This window comes from Ambystoma mexicanum, chromosome 13, assembly GCF_040938575.1.
Source record: "Ambystoma mexicanum isolate Mex_15411 chromosome 13, UKY_AmexF1_1, whole genome shotgun sequence".
NCBI classification, from domain to species: Eukaryota; Metazoa; Chordata; class Amphibia; order Caudata; family Ambystomatidae; genus Ambystoma; species Ambystoma mexicanum.
Genome location: NC_090938.1, coordinates 658,792,839 through 658,811,382, shown reverse-complemented (window position 1 = coordinate 658,811,382; position 18,544 = coordinate 658,792,839). Strand labels below are relative to the sequence as shown.

The 18,544-nt window shown below is 45.5% G+C and overlaps 1 protein-coding gene across 1 annotated transcript in view; it reads left to right on the top strand.

The window, feature by feature from the left end:
- Positions 1 to 3,381: 3,381 nt before the first annotated feature.
- KPNB1 (karyopherin subunit beta 1) overlaps positions 3,382 to 18,544 on the top strand; it is a 182,191-nt gene continuing 167,028 nt past the window's right edge. Inside the window, exons 1-4 of the mRNA XM_069634658.1 lie at positions 3,382 to 3,672; positions 4,030 to 4,088; positions 4,902 to 5,084; positions 14,325 to 14,525. Of these exons, the coding sequence (XP_069490759.1) occupies positions 3,633 to 3,672; positions 4,030 to 4,088; positions 4,902 to 5,084; positions 14,325 to 14,525 (483 nt within the window). The 5' untranslated portion in view covers positions 3,382 to 3,632. The remainder of the gene's footprint in view (positions 3,673 to 4,029; positions 4,089 to 4,901; positions 5,085 to 14,324; positions 14,526 to 18,544) is intronic.

The window sequence follows — 18,544 nt, the reverse complement described above, 5'->3', positions numbered from 1 at the left end:
CTATGTGTATTAGCTTAGGAATAGTATGAAAGACAGTGAGGAGTGTAGTTCTATTCTGAAAGGGATCATTCCACTGCCTGTCTAACACTGCGAGTGACAATCTGCCATTGACAGCAACCGATTCATAGCTTTGAATTTGTTCCTGGGGAATCAACAGCGTTTTGTCGATTCGCAGAGGGGCGAGTCTGAATGGAGGAATGAAGTCGACTGTTGTAATGAGTATGTCCGTTGCTTTGTGGATGCAGGGACTCATTCTCGTTGGATTTGTGTGCTCTCTTTTGTACCATAGTTCAAAAGTTGGGGAAATCATCAGGTGCATTATTAATAAAAGTGTTGCGAGGGGGCTGTAGTGAAGGATGTGGATAGTGAAGGCTATCATAAATGGCCTCTATCTGAGGGAGTGAAGAAACGGAGTATGTGGATAAATTCATAAGCTCTGCATTGGCTTCCACATTTCCAACACTTGTGCCTGAGGTAGAAGCAACAATATGATGCGTTTCATGTATAGCATGAGGGGACTCATGGCCCCTATATACTGCTCTGACTTGGGAGGCATCGCCAGAGCAAACTTGGGCGTCACCATCAGTATCCTTGAGAGGCTGTGCTGTAGATTTTTCTGGTTGCTGTTTTTTTGGCCCGGTTCGAGCAGGCGTTGTTAGATGGTCAATACATTTCTTGGCTGTAAGCTTAGATGTTTTTTCTGCAGGAGGATGATTTTTTGCTTTTTTGAATTTTTAGATTGCGATACATTAGTATGCTTTTTTCTTACGTGGCATTGGGTGAAAAATCCTAGATTGGCACCTCCGTCAGATCGGGAACTATAGGATCATGAATTTCCTCAGGCCCTACAGATTCCAATAGAATCGAAATAGCCGCCACACTTGACTTTTTTTTGTCAAAAAACAAGAAGAATGCAGAGGAAGGTCAACTGCAAAGTCAAAGATGATACACCAGACACAGCTCACACGCTGGGTCCACCAAACGTCACAAGCTTTTTGTATGAAGGGCAGCAGGGATCAGCCTCGAGTTGGCCCTACGTGGGAGTAGGGTCCCCGCTCACCTGACCCCCAAATTTTTGTGTTATGTTTTCTCATTATGTTTTATTATGGTTGGTTTTCTTTCACACCATAGCTTAAGTACAATAAAGCTTGTGGCCAACGTTTTTCCACCTTACCTTTTGGTTGGCCTCTTCATTATGGCACTGTCATTACTGTCACCTGTCACACCCTGCATGGCTCCCCCCCACATTAAAACACTTCCAGGCTTATAGGTTGGTCAAAGGTTGAAGCTGCTATCTACGGCATTGCAGTTGTCAGCGTATAAACTGCCATTGCACAATAACTTACTGTGACAGCACGGACCAGGCGATATTAGATTGATCACACAACGATGATTTGCAGAGCTAGGGGGTGGGCAAACGAGCGCCAGGCATCAATCAACAGCACTCGCCGCTGCACTCTCTGATGTGTACGCGCGCCTGCTTTTATTGTGGACACTGGGTAAAGAAGGCGTGGCTTGCCACTGCTGTAATAGAAAAATGAAAATCTGCTTGTAGAAGTCTCTTTTGCGATAGTCGAATTCAGTTACAAACTTATGTGTACCACTTCTCAAGTCCAGGATCATTTTAGCTAAATCTCTGTAGCTAGAAGTGTGTAGAGCTGTAGTAGCACAAGGTGAGGGATGAAAACAGGATACGCAGTAGAACACAGCGGAACAGCACTCGCCGGTGCATTCTCCCGAGGAACATGGGCGCCTGCTTTTATGGTGGACACTGGGTAAAGAAGGCGTGGCTTTCCACTGCACTTCTCAAGTCCAGGATAATTTTAGCTAAATCTCTGTAGCTAGAAGCGTGTAGAGCTGGAGTAGCACAAGGTGAGGGATGAAAACGGGATACGCAGTAGAATGCAGTGGAACAGCACTCGCTAGTGCACAATTAAAAAAATACTTTTAAACCATCATTAAAGTGGCACCAGCAGTAAACATTTAGTGACAGAGGACAAACGTCTGCCCAGGAGATTGCCTTTGTCCTGGGGGTACATGGCTAAGATTTAACTTTTTAGACAGCCCATGCCTCCAATTATTAGATTAGCATCTTCTTGTGAAAGTAAACATCTTCTAAATTGTGCTGAAAGATGCATATAGTTTGTCAAAGGAAGTCGTAATAGCTGTTCAGCCTCCTGGGCTCAGAGGGAGGGTGTCCAGAGCCCGCAGGGTAATCTGCCTGTGGTATCCTGGTATGATTGTACTGACTGCTTGAGTTTATGCAGGGGCCTCTTAGAATGGTGAGGTGGAGCTTGGAGTGTGGGAGGCCTGGGGATTTCCACAGACTGTCAGCCAGATCCCCTCTCCCAAATGTTGATACTACGCCACTGAGCCGATTTGACCAGGGATGCTCTGGACCTGCGCTAAAAGTTTTTAGAACAAGCGAGTGTCTAGTGATTTTGCAGGCAAATCAAGTTCTGCCCAGGTATCTTGGCACAATTACGTTTTAATGAAAGAAAAGTGTCCACGGTCTGTGTGGCACAATTAAGTTTTACCCATGTGCATGCTTGTTGAACTCCATATCCTCAATCGGTAATTCGAACTGGACATCTGAACGGCGCTTTCAATTCATGCCACGAACGCCGTTTTACAGGAAGTAACAATCAACCATTGTACTTTTACGGTCTCTCCGATTTTACTCAAAGTTCTCAACTCACCCACTTTTGGCTGGTGTCACCCTCCAAAAGCATCCACACACCCGCCATGGAGCCCGGAGACTCTGGCGCATACTTAACACAGGCGCAGTCTCGCTAAATGAGCCATAGCAGCGGGTACAGAAGAAAGCCAAAGGGAAATACAGGCAACAGCTACAGACTCAAGTCTATCGAGCCGGCACCGATAAGCTTTCACTTTCTTTGTTGTGGCTATTAAGCTTCATGTGAGACAGTGGACAATAAAAGATGAATTTGTAACAACAACGTCACCAGCCTTACAATCAGCTGTCTCACTTGCCAATCCCCTACTTACACCCATTCACTTCAATTTGCGCTCACTCCGCCCAACAACAAAAAATATCGGTTGTTTCACCCGCATCGGTGACAAAAAAGGTTGAGAGCTACGTCTTTGCGTGGGGCAGTAAAAAATGTTTTTAGATACAAGGTCGTGAATCACATAGAAAGCGACAGGGCATGCTTTCTGAATTCTCGTTCAAACATATGTTAAAATCACCAATGAAGACATCCACACATTTTGCTAGAGCACCTCTCCTGCTCCTTCTGCACTGACGCACGCTCCAGGCACGCACGTTCACTCCTCCCTCTGACGTACCGTCACCTGCCCCCTTTTCCCACAATGCTCATCGGTACCGGCTCGCGCCGCAGACCTGTCCTCGCGCTGCCTCAGTCTCTCCCGCCCTTGGTGGGCCAATCAGCACGCGGCCTCATATCCCTCCGCCGCCTGCGCTTTTGCCTTCACCCGCCTCAAACGTCACTTCCCTCCTGTGTCTCCCTCCGCCGGGGCTACCGCCAGCACGAGAGCCCATTCGGCTTGCCCATCCCTGCGGACTTACTGCCGCCTCCCGCGGAGGGACACACCGGCACCGGGGTTAGATTAAGGTGTTGCAACCCGGTTAGTGCTGATACTTCGCAGCCATGGAGCTAATCACCATCTTGGAGAAGACCGTGTCACCCGGTACGTGAGTGACGGGCTGGGTGAACAGGTAGTGGAAGGGTAATAGTCCGGTGGGTTGGTATGGTAAGTGTGACAGGTCCGTGACAGGCCTTGTGGGGGGGGGGGAGAACAGTGTTGGGGGAGAGGGTGAAATGTCGGGATTCGTTATAATTATTTTTCACTTCCTTTAAGCATGTAGGTGGGGGGCTCACAGTTCTTCCTAACTGTCTCTTTCTCCTTGGTGGCACTGTCTTTTCTGGGGCAGGAGGAGAAGTCCTGGCAGCTCATCTGTGGGATCCTGGGGTGGGATGATCATCTTTTCGGGAGAGGGAGTGGTTTTATCTTGGGTTCCTTTCTGACCCTGTCTCTTCCCTGCAGACCGTGCGGAGTTAGAGGCAGCACAGAAGTTCCTGGAGCAGGCGGCGCAGGAGAACCTGGTGAGGATCGGGTGCGGGTTACGTTAACGGTTGGCGTGGGGGGTGGGGGGAGTGGTGTTTTACTGTGACCGGGAAGAAGTGGGGTAGCTTTGATACTCCCTCTCCTGCTGGCCAGGCCTCAGCGGGAAAGCTTTAGGGAGGTGGCCCAACCAATGGATTCACGGGGAATGATAAGCCGGCAGCAGCTGGGCCAATAGGGAGGCATGGTGCACCCAATCAGAGCACAGGGGAGGCGGGACGAAAGTAAGTCTACGCAAAAAAAAAAAAGAAAAAAGTCGGGCCAATGCCATGTGGGAACTGGGAAAGGAAGAGGGGTCAGCAAGGATTGATTGCAGAGTGTAAGATTTCTGGATCCAGGAGTAAGTCACCAACGCTTGATCTTGGATGTTAAAAGAGCAAAAGGGGGTGTTGTGGGGCGACTGGTTTGTTTCGAATAATGGCGATGGAAGGTTGAGAAGTAGGGAGCGAGCGATTGGGAGTATAAAGATGGGCATGGGAAGCAGAGGATGCAGGGGACTACCCGTGTTCAGGAACAGCCTATTGTGAATCTGTAAATTAGGCAGGGGACGTGTTTTAACTTGGATAAGCCGCAGTGGGTTCATGAATCATTAAGTAGGGAATCATCACTTTTGGAGGGTGACAATCTAGGTTCTAGTATTACTTTAACCATCGGGGGTGCGAGGCACACTGTTTTTGTACTGTCAAGCATTTTTTAGGATGCCATTGAAAGGCGTGGATGGTTGAGCTCGTTATGCTTGAAACAATACGTATCTGGTGTCTGGGCTCATTCATGTACGCATTCTTTCTTTATAGCCAACATTCTTGGTGGAACTGTCAAAGGTCCTTGCGAACCCCGGCAATAGCCAGGTTGCCAGAATTGCATCTGGCTTGCAGATCAAAAATTCGTTAACATCCAAGGACGCGGACGTCAAGGCGCAGTACCAGCAAAGATGGCTAGCAATCGATGCCAACGCTCGCAGCGAAGTCAAGACTTATGTAAGTATTTTGTCAGGTTATGGGGTACAATCCCCCCCGGCCACCCACACCTAGCTTTTCATGTTTGCTTTAGTGTTGGTTCAATGATCTGCTAATCTACGCATTAAGGTAGATGGTTAAATATTGGCATAATTTCCAGTTCAGTAAGGATTGCACCTCAAGTCTATCACCAAAGATAATGTGCAGTGTTCTCCGGAATAGGAATCGCAATACGGATTTGAGGAGCAGGAGGTAAAAGCAGTTTCTGGGCATCACGCAGTAAGAATACACCATCTCTGGGGAGGTAATGCATAGCATGCCACACCAGAAGCACGCCAGAACTTTTTTTTTTGTGTAAATATATTTGTGCTTTAACTGCCGTATAGCTTTTTCCCAATGCTCCTTGAAACACTTTGCCAAAAAACAGTGAATGCTAGGGAGGTGGCTCTGGCCTAGCTTCGCGAGGGCGCCCTTGTTTTTGCACTGCTTCAGTGGCACCACATAGACGCGCCAGCAAAATCCTTCCCTTTTTGTGTGGAGGCCATAGATATTTTGATGAGTCCCTCAGTACACTTTACACTTAACGTCAAATGATTTGTAGTGTGAATCTGGAGACTGGTGATTGCACAACATGTCGTCTTTTAACCTATCTAGGGTTATGAACCATGAAATCCCAGGGCTTCCCTTTTAGCATGGGCTTGGTGGTTTAGGTTTCTGAGGCCTACCGTTTTGATTTTCCCGTATCGGTATTATATCATATTTGTACGTATAGCGCTTCATGCCTGCCTCTGCCTGCTTGTTACTGCCAAATGTTTTAGTACTTTTATCATTCTCAGAAGGATTAAGAGCTGACATGAACTTGGGAAGTGCAGGCTGGCACATGTCTGAGCGGCCCATTACATTCATCTTATAAGCACTGGCCCTGAAGAACCAATGCATTAACAAATGCCGTGGTATGCTCTGTGTTGAGTGCTCATTGCTGCATCTATGTATGATCTGCAAGCAACTGGTTTGAATCCATGCATGGTCTACTCAACCGGGTCACCAAGAGAGCATTTCTTTTGGTTGCCGGTTAATCATGTGAAGTGCTCTGTAGGGAATGGATACAAAAGTCTAGGGCAGAGAATCTTCGATTTAGGACAGCTTGGGCATTGTGGTTTTCTAATAAAAACACTTCAGCCAATATGCCAGATTATGACCTACTACAGTTTAAAGTGTCTTATGTTATCGATGCTCCAAAATGAGTAGCATGGGTCCGAGGGAGGCGGGGAATGCTGCGGGGCGTTAGTTCTCACTTTACATTTTCCCCCAAGAGGCACAAATTGTTGTTACTCTAAACCTGCAACTCCCGTCGGCCCTAAACAGCACACCTTGTGGTAAGGGTTCTTCTAAGTTTCAGACCCCTTGTCATCTTAATAATTTTAGCATTTATATAGCGCTACGAACCCTCAGGTACCTGAGTGCTGCTTATTATTACCCACAGTGTTTGGTGCTCAACCGACCTCGGAAAGATGAGAGGCTGAGTTGGGCCCTGCCGGGATTCGAAGGTGGCATGCTCTGAACAGATGTCAAACCGAGCGCTCTACTCGCTGTGCTATCGGACCGGCGAATGATACAAACACTGTTTGTTTTAAATAGCTACCCAAATGTAAATGTCACCTTGATGAACGCATAGAAAATCCGCGTTATGCAAACATGTAATGGATACCATACCGTATTGGAGATGAACCGCTTGCCAACAGTTTTAATGTTCTTTCACATATTCAAAAAATAGAAACATTAAAATATAATAACATATATACAAATCCTTACTGAATGCATACCATAATAAATGCAATTAATATAATTTGGAAAGTGCACTAGTCCAAACTCGAAAACGTACAATTTAACATTCATCGAGTTGAGACAGTAGATCCAGAATGACATACTTGATTGAATCCAAATCGTACACGAATGGCCCCATGTGACGACTATATAGAGCACCAAGGATACAACATTAAATTAAAACATGTCTAGCAGTTTCTAATGTGTTCAATCTACTTTCTAAAGGTAGTTTCAGTATAGGAGCCGTGACAAGAGGCAGCCGATTTTATTCTCAAAAGCAGTAAAAAGTGGCGTAATGCAGGAGGGGGACAGAGGTGGATAAGGTTGGGGTTTTCTAAAATGGTATGAGGTGATTAAAATCTGTTAATCTTAACCCAGTCAGATCATCAAAATTGCGACACCAGTCCCTTATTTTATTTTTTTCTTAAATCCACTTTTTAACTTGTGAAAACTCTACTTCCAATCAGCAAGTACAAAGAAATCCTTACTTTTCTTATAAGCAATTGTATCTGGCCTCCCGTCTTAATCTCATCTCTAATAGCTCTCAAAAAAGAGCTTTTGGGATTGCACATGGCCTTAATGTATAGAATTCCCATTCTTATCTTGACCATAGTCTCCATAGAGATGAGGCCGCATTCCTATCTCATTGGGAATATAAAACAGTAGCCCCAATATTGATTTCCAAAATCTGCCCTCGATAGTGAGCTGAGTTAGATCAGTCAAATCCATACTTTCAATCAAGTCCATACTAGATGGCAGCACAAACACTGGAGTTGAATAGCCCTCTGCAACGAAAACCTTTTGATCAGAAAATGTAATTATTAATAGTTAATTTAATTATTAATAGTTAATTGCATTGCTTTCCGGTATCTAGCCGCAACGCAATCTGGATACTGAGATGGGGTGCTAAATTCAAATCCTAGATATTTTTAACTGGTTTAATCAATTTTTGCCATCGAACCTCTGCCTCCAGTAACATCTGCGTTTTTAAGAATTTTTTTTTTAATTGTTAATAAGATGATTCTCTTCTGCATGCATAGCATAAGTGCACTCTTAGTGTGGTGGGAAAAACAAAGCGTGGTCAAGAAAAATCCCCACTGTAGGAAAGTCGTATAACGTGTTGATTGCCTACTTTAGGCGGGTGATTCAGCACATACCTTAAAGAAGGAAAAGACCGCCAGACAAGATGGAGGGGGTGCTAAAACACATACCTGTCTAATACCATAAGTTGTATGAACAAGGGCTCATTGTGATGCTGGAAATGCATTGGAGGGACAGGGCCTCCATGTCCTTGTCCTGTACTCCCTTATGTGTGTTCTGTGTTTTCGGCACATGAGTCATGTGGCAGTGCAGCTCTTCCTCTTTTTGGTTGTGGTGAATAGACCCTGGGGGGGTGGAGGGGTAAAACCCTGTACGCCCTAGTGTTTTTGGGCGCACGTGTGTGGTCCACAGCAGGGTATGGGCTGGTGGCGGCTCCATGCTGAATTGAAAAGGTGCTCTGAGTATCCTCCATTTTGGAATGCCCTGCCATTGGAATCAGTTGATTCCTGATAGGAGCAGAGATGGCCCTGTGGTCTCTTGGTTCCTATTAACTGTTAACTTGTTTTCCCAAGTCCTGGGAAGCCTTGACTCTGTCCCTTCCCCTGACTGTTGGGTGGAAGTTCTATGTGATATTGTGGGGGAAGTCCAGGCCAGACTGGCTGGAGCCTTCCCAGTGACTATGTTGTGGGTATGCCCTTGGGATGGGACCTGGGTAAATGAGTGTGTGACCAATATGCACTTATGTTATGGGTGTCTGGCATCTGTGTCTCAAAGAATGAGACAGCACGTGACATGAATGCAGTGTGGTGTGCTGAACGGCTGGGTGTTTGCCCCAATCCACATTCCTTGTTATGGGTGTCTGGGTGATAGTGAATGGCCTGAATGCACTGTGAGCCTGATTGCCTGCCTGCATGAATGCCCTTCTGAATGATTGGCTGCCTGAGCTTGGCTCAGCAGTGTGAATGAGTATATCTGGGGACCTCTCACTTACCAGAAATGATCAGAAGCTGAAGTTGAAACTTGAAGCTGCTTATCCTCTAAGCGCATCTGGAAGAACTATTGCTGCTGTTTTCCTTCGCAATCCGAAATCTGCAGTCTTCAAGGACTGATGGAGAGCACCTGGCTAGGAGATCTCTCTGAGCTACGAGGGGACATCGTGCAGAAGCTGATCTTCATCAAGGTTCCCTGCAAGTCAGCTGTCGACCAGAATTGGGGTCTGCCGAGATACATCGAAGCCTGTCGACAACCATCAGTGTCGACAGAGGTTCGGAGCACTGCTGTAACCTCGTCGACCGGTGCTGCAACACCCCATTGCCTAAGACACTTTTCAAGGACTCCTTGCCATCACGGCTGGAGAAAGTGAAGTCGTTGGCGGCAGAGAATCCGCCGTTGGGTTTCCTGCCATCTGTAGTCCACAAAGACGCAGATGAAGATCAGAAGTGCTGATCACAGGCGACCTGACTACCTTGCTTGGCCTATGCTCTTCATCAATCTGCTTTGCAGCAATAAACTCTCCAGTCGCACTGCACACCTCACCTTCACAGGACGCCCACGACTGATCGTCGACGAGCAGCACGAAGGTCTAAGCTGCTCCCTCAACAACAGGTTTCACATTTCTTTGTAGGAATCTTGACGACCATGGCTCCTGCTTTTAAGGGAGTCCACTCAAGAGGGATCCGTCGAAGAACTCTGCTAAACCAGGTACGTTGGGGTAGCAGAACAATTTCAGCAGGAAACAAACTTCTATGGACTGGGCTTGTTCATACACTTCATTTCCGGTTTGCTCCGGTGGGGGAGGGCATCCTCGCACATAACTGTTTTTGGTAGGGGCAAAGTATTCCGCCATTGTTTACTTAACGTCTTCCTTCCTATGTCTATTGTTGATTCACATTACTGTTTGATTTGTATGCCATTGATAATGTCAGCAGTTGGTGCATTTTAAAAGAGCCAGGGGTGAACTGTGGTACCTCATAGACCTAGTACTTATTTACTATATTAGAATTGCTAGAGTACAAATTGTGTATATATTGAACCTTATAACTGTTATCACCTTACATCCGTGGTCTTCAAACTTTTTTGGCCTGGGCCCCCCCTGAGCAAAGTTTGGGCGGGCCGGCCCGGCCCCCCACCCCCAAAGTGCCAGATGGACAGTATGTAGAATCGCTATTAACTTTTGCGTGCCGTCACCGCACCCTACTCCCAGTACAGACCCTGGGCTCTCCCCACCACTATCCCAGTGCTGCTGCCCATCCTGCTCCCACCACAGTACACAAGCATACACACATCAATAAAAAATAAATTGCCATAAACATACCTTGCGTAGTTGCTAAAATGCCCCGCTCCAGGTTGCTCTGCCCATATGTGCGCGGAGGCGCAGGAGCACCCCCTTGCACATACATGCAGTACCCCAGCCAGCATTTCCAATGAGCTATGTAAGGCTGGCGAAGCAAAACACCCCCAGCGTTGCATGGCTCAGTGATCATGTGCGGCTGGGGAAATAAACTGTCAAAGGCAAACAGTTTCCCTTTGACAGTTCAGCCAGCCCAGTAGCACACCCTCAGCTGAAAAAAGCAGCTGAGGGAGTGCTCAGTGTTTCACTGGGCTGGCTCCTCGATAATGGGTGAGGTGTCCAGTGGGTGGACGCCCCCTCACCCATTATGGATGAGCCGGCAGGCTTGGACTGGCCTATAGGGCAATAGGGAAATGACTGTACCAAAAAATGCAAAATGCTAGTGTAGGCCAGTAAAAATGGGCCACTTTTTTGGCAAATGTGGGCCAGTTTGAGGAGTTACTTCACTATGCAGATAGTAGTTTGACTATTGTTGCTGAATAAATATTCTTTAAATATCACCATTTGTTTTCATTTGAACAAACAACAACCCCTTGGGTACTATTCAGTCTGTGACTAAACACTGAATATCCATTTGCAACTGCTGGCAATTTTTTTCATTGGTGCCTAAGACCGTTTTATGGCCCAGTCTGACCATGTGAGCTGCCCCTTCCCACTTCCTCCAATCTAAAAAATAAAAAAATGCATTTTCTTTTTTGCATTTCATGCTGGGCTTTGGTGCCCCCCCTGGGATGCGGCCGCGCCCCCTGGGGGGCACGCCCCACAGTTTGAAGACCTCTGCCTTACATAGTATGTGGACATTCCTTTGTGGGGGTTTGAGAACCAGCCTGCATCACCTCATGAGAGCTTAAGCCTGGATTGCTCGTCCGTTGCTAGCACGTAGAGAATCTTGGCTGGGCTGCTCTGTGCTTCTACTCTGCTATATAGAGGGCAGGAATACAGACCCCCCTCCAGCCTTTACACTGATCAAGCACCATCTCCCTCCAATCTAAGAGGTATTGCTTTATAGAAGTCTTATGAAATCTAATAGACCTTTAGGGCAGCTGTGTTTCTCTAGCTGAAGATGTCATTTTTGCCTAATGATGGTTAAATGCAGTCCTAAAGTCAACAAACTAAGCCTAAACCCTCTGGAATTCTTAAATCTAGACCAGATCCATGAGCCTTATATTAACAGCCGCTGATTCGGCTCTAAAGCCAGCTTCAAAGTCATCCAGCAAGTGTCCTGCAGAAAAACAAACTAAAACTATTTATCGGTAATATCGAACATGGCCAAGAGCCTTTATTTACTGGGCTCACTGTGGCTTCCTTATTGTAAACTGGTATTAATATTGAGGTTTGCCAAGATAATGGGATTACACCTGCAGACATCTTTTCAAAATAGGATTTCCATTATTCACCCCCAGATGTCTGGATTTTTCTTTACGACCATACTAGGCGGGCCACTTGGACATAGAGCTTTAGATGCTTTTAACTTTCCAATCATGGCTATTTCATTCCTCCTCAAACGGTAGGAAATGTCTGTCAACGCTCAGCCCGTGCCACAATACTTTCTTCTGCTTCATCCCGCTGATGTAACATTTTTATATGTTGGAGCCACTGCTTTTCACCAATTGGATTTAGTAGTTTCCTGTTTGCGCATCCCTTCACTGTCCAATATTTTTGGGGTTCTTCAGTTTCAATGATTTTATATAATACATTGCTTTCCTCGTGTCACACATTTAGATCCACTTAAGGCATCCCAGCCCTTCTACTCAGCTCATGGCCATTTGTAAGTCCGTTGCATCAACTTCAGCCTGGAATTAAAATGTACAGCCTTTTTTTAAGCAATGCTTGCTGGGTTTGGAAAGGTGGAGGGAGTCTCATCCAAACAATTCCCAATGAGCGGCCCAAGACCACGCGCTCTCATTAATTCCTTAGAATGCCAGTGCCTAGCCAGACCTGCAGAACGTCGTTCTGCCCGGGGCATGGCAGAAGGAGCCTGCATGTGCTGTTACGGGCTTATTACAAACCTTATACAATAAGAAACATTAGTTTAACAAGTTCTTAAAACACCAGCATGCGTGTTACTGTTTATAATTAAATCCTTCACCAACCATGAGTGGTGCGTACACTAAAACTTTGCAAAAGTTTATGAACATAAGTGTTATGGGTACAATGCAAAAGACACCAATGGGAGCTGGAACTCTGCCTCACTATTCTGTTCGCGATAAACGTCAGCATTGGGAAAACATACCTCACTCATCGGTGAAGGGTAGGATATGCATTGTATGCAGTGCAGCTTTTTTTTTTCTTCATCAAAGGGATACTCTGCGTTCCCCCAGCTATTTCACGCTCAGTACTTCTAACGCCGGCTGCCTTGCACCCCAAACTTCATTTTCTGTCTCAAAGCGGTACTGCTTTTGATTAGACCCCACCCTCAGTGCAAGCTTTCTTATTTCGTTCATATTTTGCGGTCTACTGCAGGGGTCCAAATGTTGGCGAGCAGGGGACTGAAACTGCCCTGCCAGTGTTTTTATTAATGCAGCACCGGTCCCCTGCGCCCCTCTCCCTCTGCAACCCCCACATTAGAGGGCATGGAGGAGAGGAGGCGAGCAGGGGACCAAAACTGCTCTGCCGGTGCTGTATTAACGCAGCTCCGCCATTGCAGATTGCTGGAGTCCAGCAATCTGCCATGGGGGAGCTGCATTATTAATACAGCAACGGTCCTCCCTGCGCCCCTCTCCCTCTGCGACCCCCATTGGGGGGCATGCAGAAGAGGAGGCAAGCAGTCGAGTACCTTTGCTGAAAATGTTGGGGGGACATGACATCTACTGAAAAGTTTCCCCAGCTAAATGAATGGGGATAAAATGGTGTGCCATGAAAGTTGGGGGGGGGGGGGGGTGGGGAGAGGCGGGGGTGGACAAAGACCCCTGTCCCCTCTAAAATTACGCCCATGGAGGCAAGCGGGGGACAAACTGCTCTGCTCTCGCCTCTGCCTGTATTAACCCCGCTCTGCCTGTGTTTGCCTCTGTCTCTGTTACGTGTTGTATGTGACAGCAATTCGGAATGCTTGGTTCACAAATATTAGTCCCCTAATCTGATTTGAATCATTGCAAGCAATGATTTTGAAACCACGTGGTGTTTGGCATTCACTCATTCGTTAGGGGCACCATTCTACTCCAGCGCGTGATAACCGTTCGCAACCGAGTACAATTTTGGAGTCCATGTTTATAGGGGGGCCTGGGCCGGAGAAATTTTTCTTAGGGGGGGCTCGGGGTCAAAAAGTTTGAAGCCTACATGGACACGTTGGTCTAGGAACGTGTATTTCGAAATTGAACATTAACTCTTTCCGTTGCGGAATACACGTGCAAACCAACGTCCACTTCTGTATGCTTCCCCGCCCGCAGCTCTGCAACTCCTTTCAGCCCGAACTATGGGCTGTAATCAATCTGCAGGCTATACCAGTGCGTACAGATTGACCAATCCTCGTAATGGAACATACGCTAGGGTGTTATAATATTCCTTATTCTTTGTTATGGACGTGCCATCATTTTTATTCATAGATTGTCCTAAAAGCACAGTTAATTTCACATGGGTGCATTTGTGTGGCATCAGTTGGCCTGGGGAGCCAGTAGCTTCTGGTAGATGCTGGTATCCAGCTAACCAGTCTCTTCTAGGCAACAAGCGGGAGCTAAATTGCTCACCTCAATTTCAAACCCTGAGGTGGATCGGCCCCTGTTTTTGGTATTGTGCATCTGACACCATTAAGTTCAGAAATTGCCTGGCAAGCCCATGGCATCGTGCCTTAAGGTTTCGACTCTCGCAGTGCTCCACAGTACTTTAGAACCATGAGTGTTAACATTTGCATGGACATTTCAGCATTAAGAAATGTATTCTGCCCATGTTTTGCGGCTCTGGTGGTCTTACAAACCGCTGTTTTTCAACTTGCTTTGTTTTTAGCAGCCTCCATTTCTTGTGTTTTTGTCTCTACGGTGCTCATAACTTTATTTGAACTGTCCTAACGCTGCCTAATATTAGTGCCTGAAACCATTTTCTTTTCTCTTCAGGTCCTGCAGACACTGGGTACAGAGGTATACAGGCCCAGCTCTGCATCGCAATGCGTGGCTGGTATTGCTTGTGCAGAGATCCCTGTAGATCAGTGGCCCCAGCTTATTCCACAGCTGGTAGCCAACGTAACAAACCCAAACTGCACAGAGTCCATGAAGGAATCCACGCTGGAGGCAATCGGCTACATCTGTCAGGATATTGTAAGTGCTAACATGTGTTCATCCTGTATGCATGCAAGGAAAGGGTTCCTTTCACCCAGAGGAGTTGACAATAGTTCTTGGGTGCAGAGTGATACTGTGAACCCCATTTCTGTGCTTTACTTTTCACTGGTATACTGCGGCTTATATTTTCTCTTGCTGCCTGTGCTCTTCATTGAGTGGTACTTATGATTCATCCTTGCAGATAAACTGTTTGCTCTGTCCAGTTAGTGGATGGGGCGATAACACGCTCTGAATCTAGCTTATTTTTCAGTGGTTGCAGTAGTGGGGCTCTTTAGTTGGTGTGCTTTTTTTCAGTCTGTCACATTCTTGATGCATAGTTACGTTTTTGAAGTTCTAAGATCAAGAATTCTTTCCGTTTCTTTAACCAAGCACTAGGTTCTTAATTTTGTAATATAGATTGAGTTTATTGTGTAGAGGGTCTCATTTCTTTTATCTAATTCAGCTAATGTTTGAGATCCTGAACACTACATATCAGAATTTGCAACGTGCACCAAAAGCTTACATGGGGTTGAGTTTATGTGAAACTGTATGTGATCAGTGAATGTGGCTTCCATGAAGGATGCATATGCTTTTGTCCGATCCTGGTAAATTGTGGAAAGGGGTTTCTACTGATAATGTAACACTGGCAATGCGTTTATCAGCGGCTGGGTGAATCGTTTTTTGCATAATAAATAGATTAGTGGTTTTGTTTTCTCTCCCTTTCGATTTGAGAATGTGTGATGCAGGCAGGTGTGTGGTCTCAACAGAAGGACAATGGGTGAACATTTTGATGTATTGGAATTTAGAGATTTTGTTTACATATATTCTTGTTGTACATTTATGCTGTATATTTAATTTGGCTGTTACATGTTATAATGAACCAATAAAACGAACAAAAAAAGAGAATTGGGTCAATACAAAGAATTAAAGCCTGCAATCTCATGACAAGAAATGATGCAGTAGAGTAGTACAAAGTTAATGGTTTTGCCACAAAGGGTTTACCCAGCCACCGTCTCACTGTTTTATATATTAACAGATCCACAATGCAACAGGACTTCTGGTGTCGACCGAATATTACAGAAGCACCGTATTTTTCTTCTAAAAACAAAGGTGGTCCCCACTCCCAAAGGGGCGCTACTGAACCTTTGGTGGTCAAAACTAGGTTTACTTGGTAGGCCTTCACGCCCTGTCAACCTATGTTACTAGTTTTCTGTTTGCACCAGATCTGGAGCTGCCCGCTCATCCACCAAGTCTTTCGCCCAAGAAGTGGCAATCTACACAATGGGAGGTATACGTTGGCTTCATGTCCTTTGATAACCTGCGTGGTTTAAATCTGTCTTCCATGTAAACTGGCTATCTTATCTGAGCCATTTTTGGTTTGGTAAGCAGTTTCCTTTAATTGGACGCACTGCTCTTCCTTTTCATATTGCAGTTTAGCCAGAACTGCTTTTTTTCACATGCTCCTTATGCACTAGTAAAACGCAGGCACTATTTAGGGGTAACTATTTAAGGTGCAAGCAACTATCGAGGCGCAAGTGCCTCTGCCTGCATTTAGCCCCCACACACATCGCACCGTTTGCTAGTCAAGTCAATTGCTCACCAATGGATAGCAGCAAGTGCACATTTTGAGTCCTGCTTTGAGTAGGTCTTCCGTTTTAACGGCAATTGAGCCTTGTCTCCTGCTTTTGTGCAAGACTTACAGGTGTTAGTTTCTTGATAATCTATTTAAATGCAGTCCCTTCACACACTATCGAAATGGGTGCCTAACATTGGCTTCTCTTTATGGAGTATCTTTTTCTGGTCTTTAAGTAATGCTCTACTTATTGGCTTCTGTGCAACATAAATAGCTTGACTGCATCCACGCTTTTGGGTGCATACAATAGCATTTTGTCTCCCACAAAAGCACTACCATGTGGCCATAACGCTACAGTGGGGGCGGGGGGGGGTTTGTTGAGAAGCGGTCCTTCTGCTTCGTCACACGCAGTCTTCCTCTGCTTATCACTTAATCTATCCTTTTCCCTTCGATTTGCCCCCCCCCTGCATATGACCCTTTTGCCGCACTCACTTTCTGTTTCTATCTTTCGGTCATGATTACTCTGTATTTGAAGTAATTACAATATAACACCATCTTAGAAATGCACACTAAAGGCATGCACTCTGTAATAGCTGCTGGCTAATTGATTCCTTGTGAGGAAATACATGGTGCATGTGAATAACCGTGGGAGGGGTCATTTAAAGTTGCAACCTCTTCTACCCAGCCGTAAAGTCACTTGCCACCTCAATTCTACACATGTGAATACACCCAGCACACCATTGCGTACTTGCTAAAAGTTCATTTTCACTAGTGGCAATGTTGCCCTGTGTAACTGATTGGCTGAGTGAATTATTACTATTTTTTTTTTTTACTGCCCGATGGTAGCTTGCAATTCATTTTGACTCCATCCTAAAAATGTGTAGACCACACTCCATAAAATAGAACCTAGCCATGCTAAGACGTTAGCAATCCAAATTTCTTAACCCACAGATGCCTTTCTAACAGCTCTCCATCACTGTTTTAGCAAGGCTCGCAAATCTAGGGAGCAAGGGTATTGTTTCCGGCCACAACACGATGGCAACTTAGTACAGTCTCCTTCAGTGAAGGTGCAGTATTCCAGTGTCGCCGAACACGTTTTTGTGCTCTGACCTAAAGTGAAACCCCTTCTGTCTCAATTTGTGATACGGTGGTCGCAAGAGTCCCATCGGTCTGATCACTTTCAGAGTCTGGCCTTGGGCGCATTGTCTCACTTAGCAGTTCGATAGCAGAGAGGGAGGCCTTGAGCCTAAGCTGCATAAATAGCTTTCCCATGTATGTATGGGTGTTATTATGATGCCACATACGTTCTGTATCCTTCGGTCTGTACAGCATGCACATTTTTTGTCTGGGTTACCCAGTGCATCCATCAAACGCCAAAAGGGAAATACTTACACCACAGTTGGGAGACTTTCTGCCCACCCCTTGAAGCCACATTCATAATTTTTACCCAGATCTACCAGTCGTCTTCCAAGCATCAAATCTTTCAATGTGCTTTGGTACACTCGGCCTCCAAGGGACCCCAATGCCTAATCGAATGTGAAAAAAAATAATTGGTACACTAGAGATCTCAATGCCCTACCTCCATTCTCTTGGCAACAATCTTCCAAAGATGTAGCGTGAATATTACTACTTTTGTCGTACTCTTGGTTAGTAGCTTAAATATTTTCAAGTGTGGTATCTCACTAACTGAATAATTATTTAAATTAAAGCTACATTTTATTTTCCATCATTGAACATCCTTCGTTAAACCAAGACTTCACAGTGCTACATCAATTTTTTTCATACCCTGTTTACCGTCCATAGAACCTGAATCTCCAGGACTGGGTAGAGGGGGGGGGGGGTGGGGTGGGTCCACACCGTACTGTGGCATGACTATTTTTAGTTCTTGGAATAACCTATCCTCATTGAACAAGAAATGGCTTTCTAAACAGAATATCCAAATGGGATGAACGAATCTCTTCTAAAAGTAGTTCTTGCAGGTCAGTCTCTGAGCACTCGTCCATTGCATTATCTTAATCGAATTCTAAATTGCATTAGCCAATTTTGCTGCATCAGGTTAAGCCTGATTTTTTTACCTAGTCCCCTGTGGACCCGCCCTACTTGGGGATATACCCAACACTTTCCTCTTCCTGAATTGCTTCTCACTGGGTCAAATGGGGTGTTCTGCCCCAGTCACTAGCACAGACACTGGAATATTGTTTGATCATTGTATTTCCTATTTTATCTAAGGAAGTCAAATGTAAATTCCTCCTTACTGCACTGATTGTAGATATTAAATACAATCGGTGCCACCATTACAGAATATCAATCTGTTGGCCAATACTATCAATCAGCAATAGCTTTATTTGACCTCAGTCTAACTTCTATACAATATAAAACATCATTAAAAAAAATATATTGTCAAACAATTTGTGCAGGGATTTTAAATTCGTTGACGCACATCAAT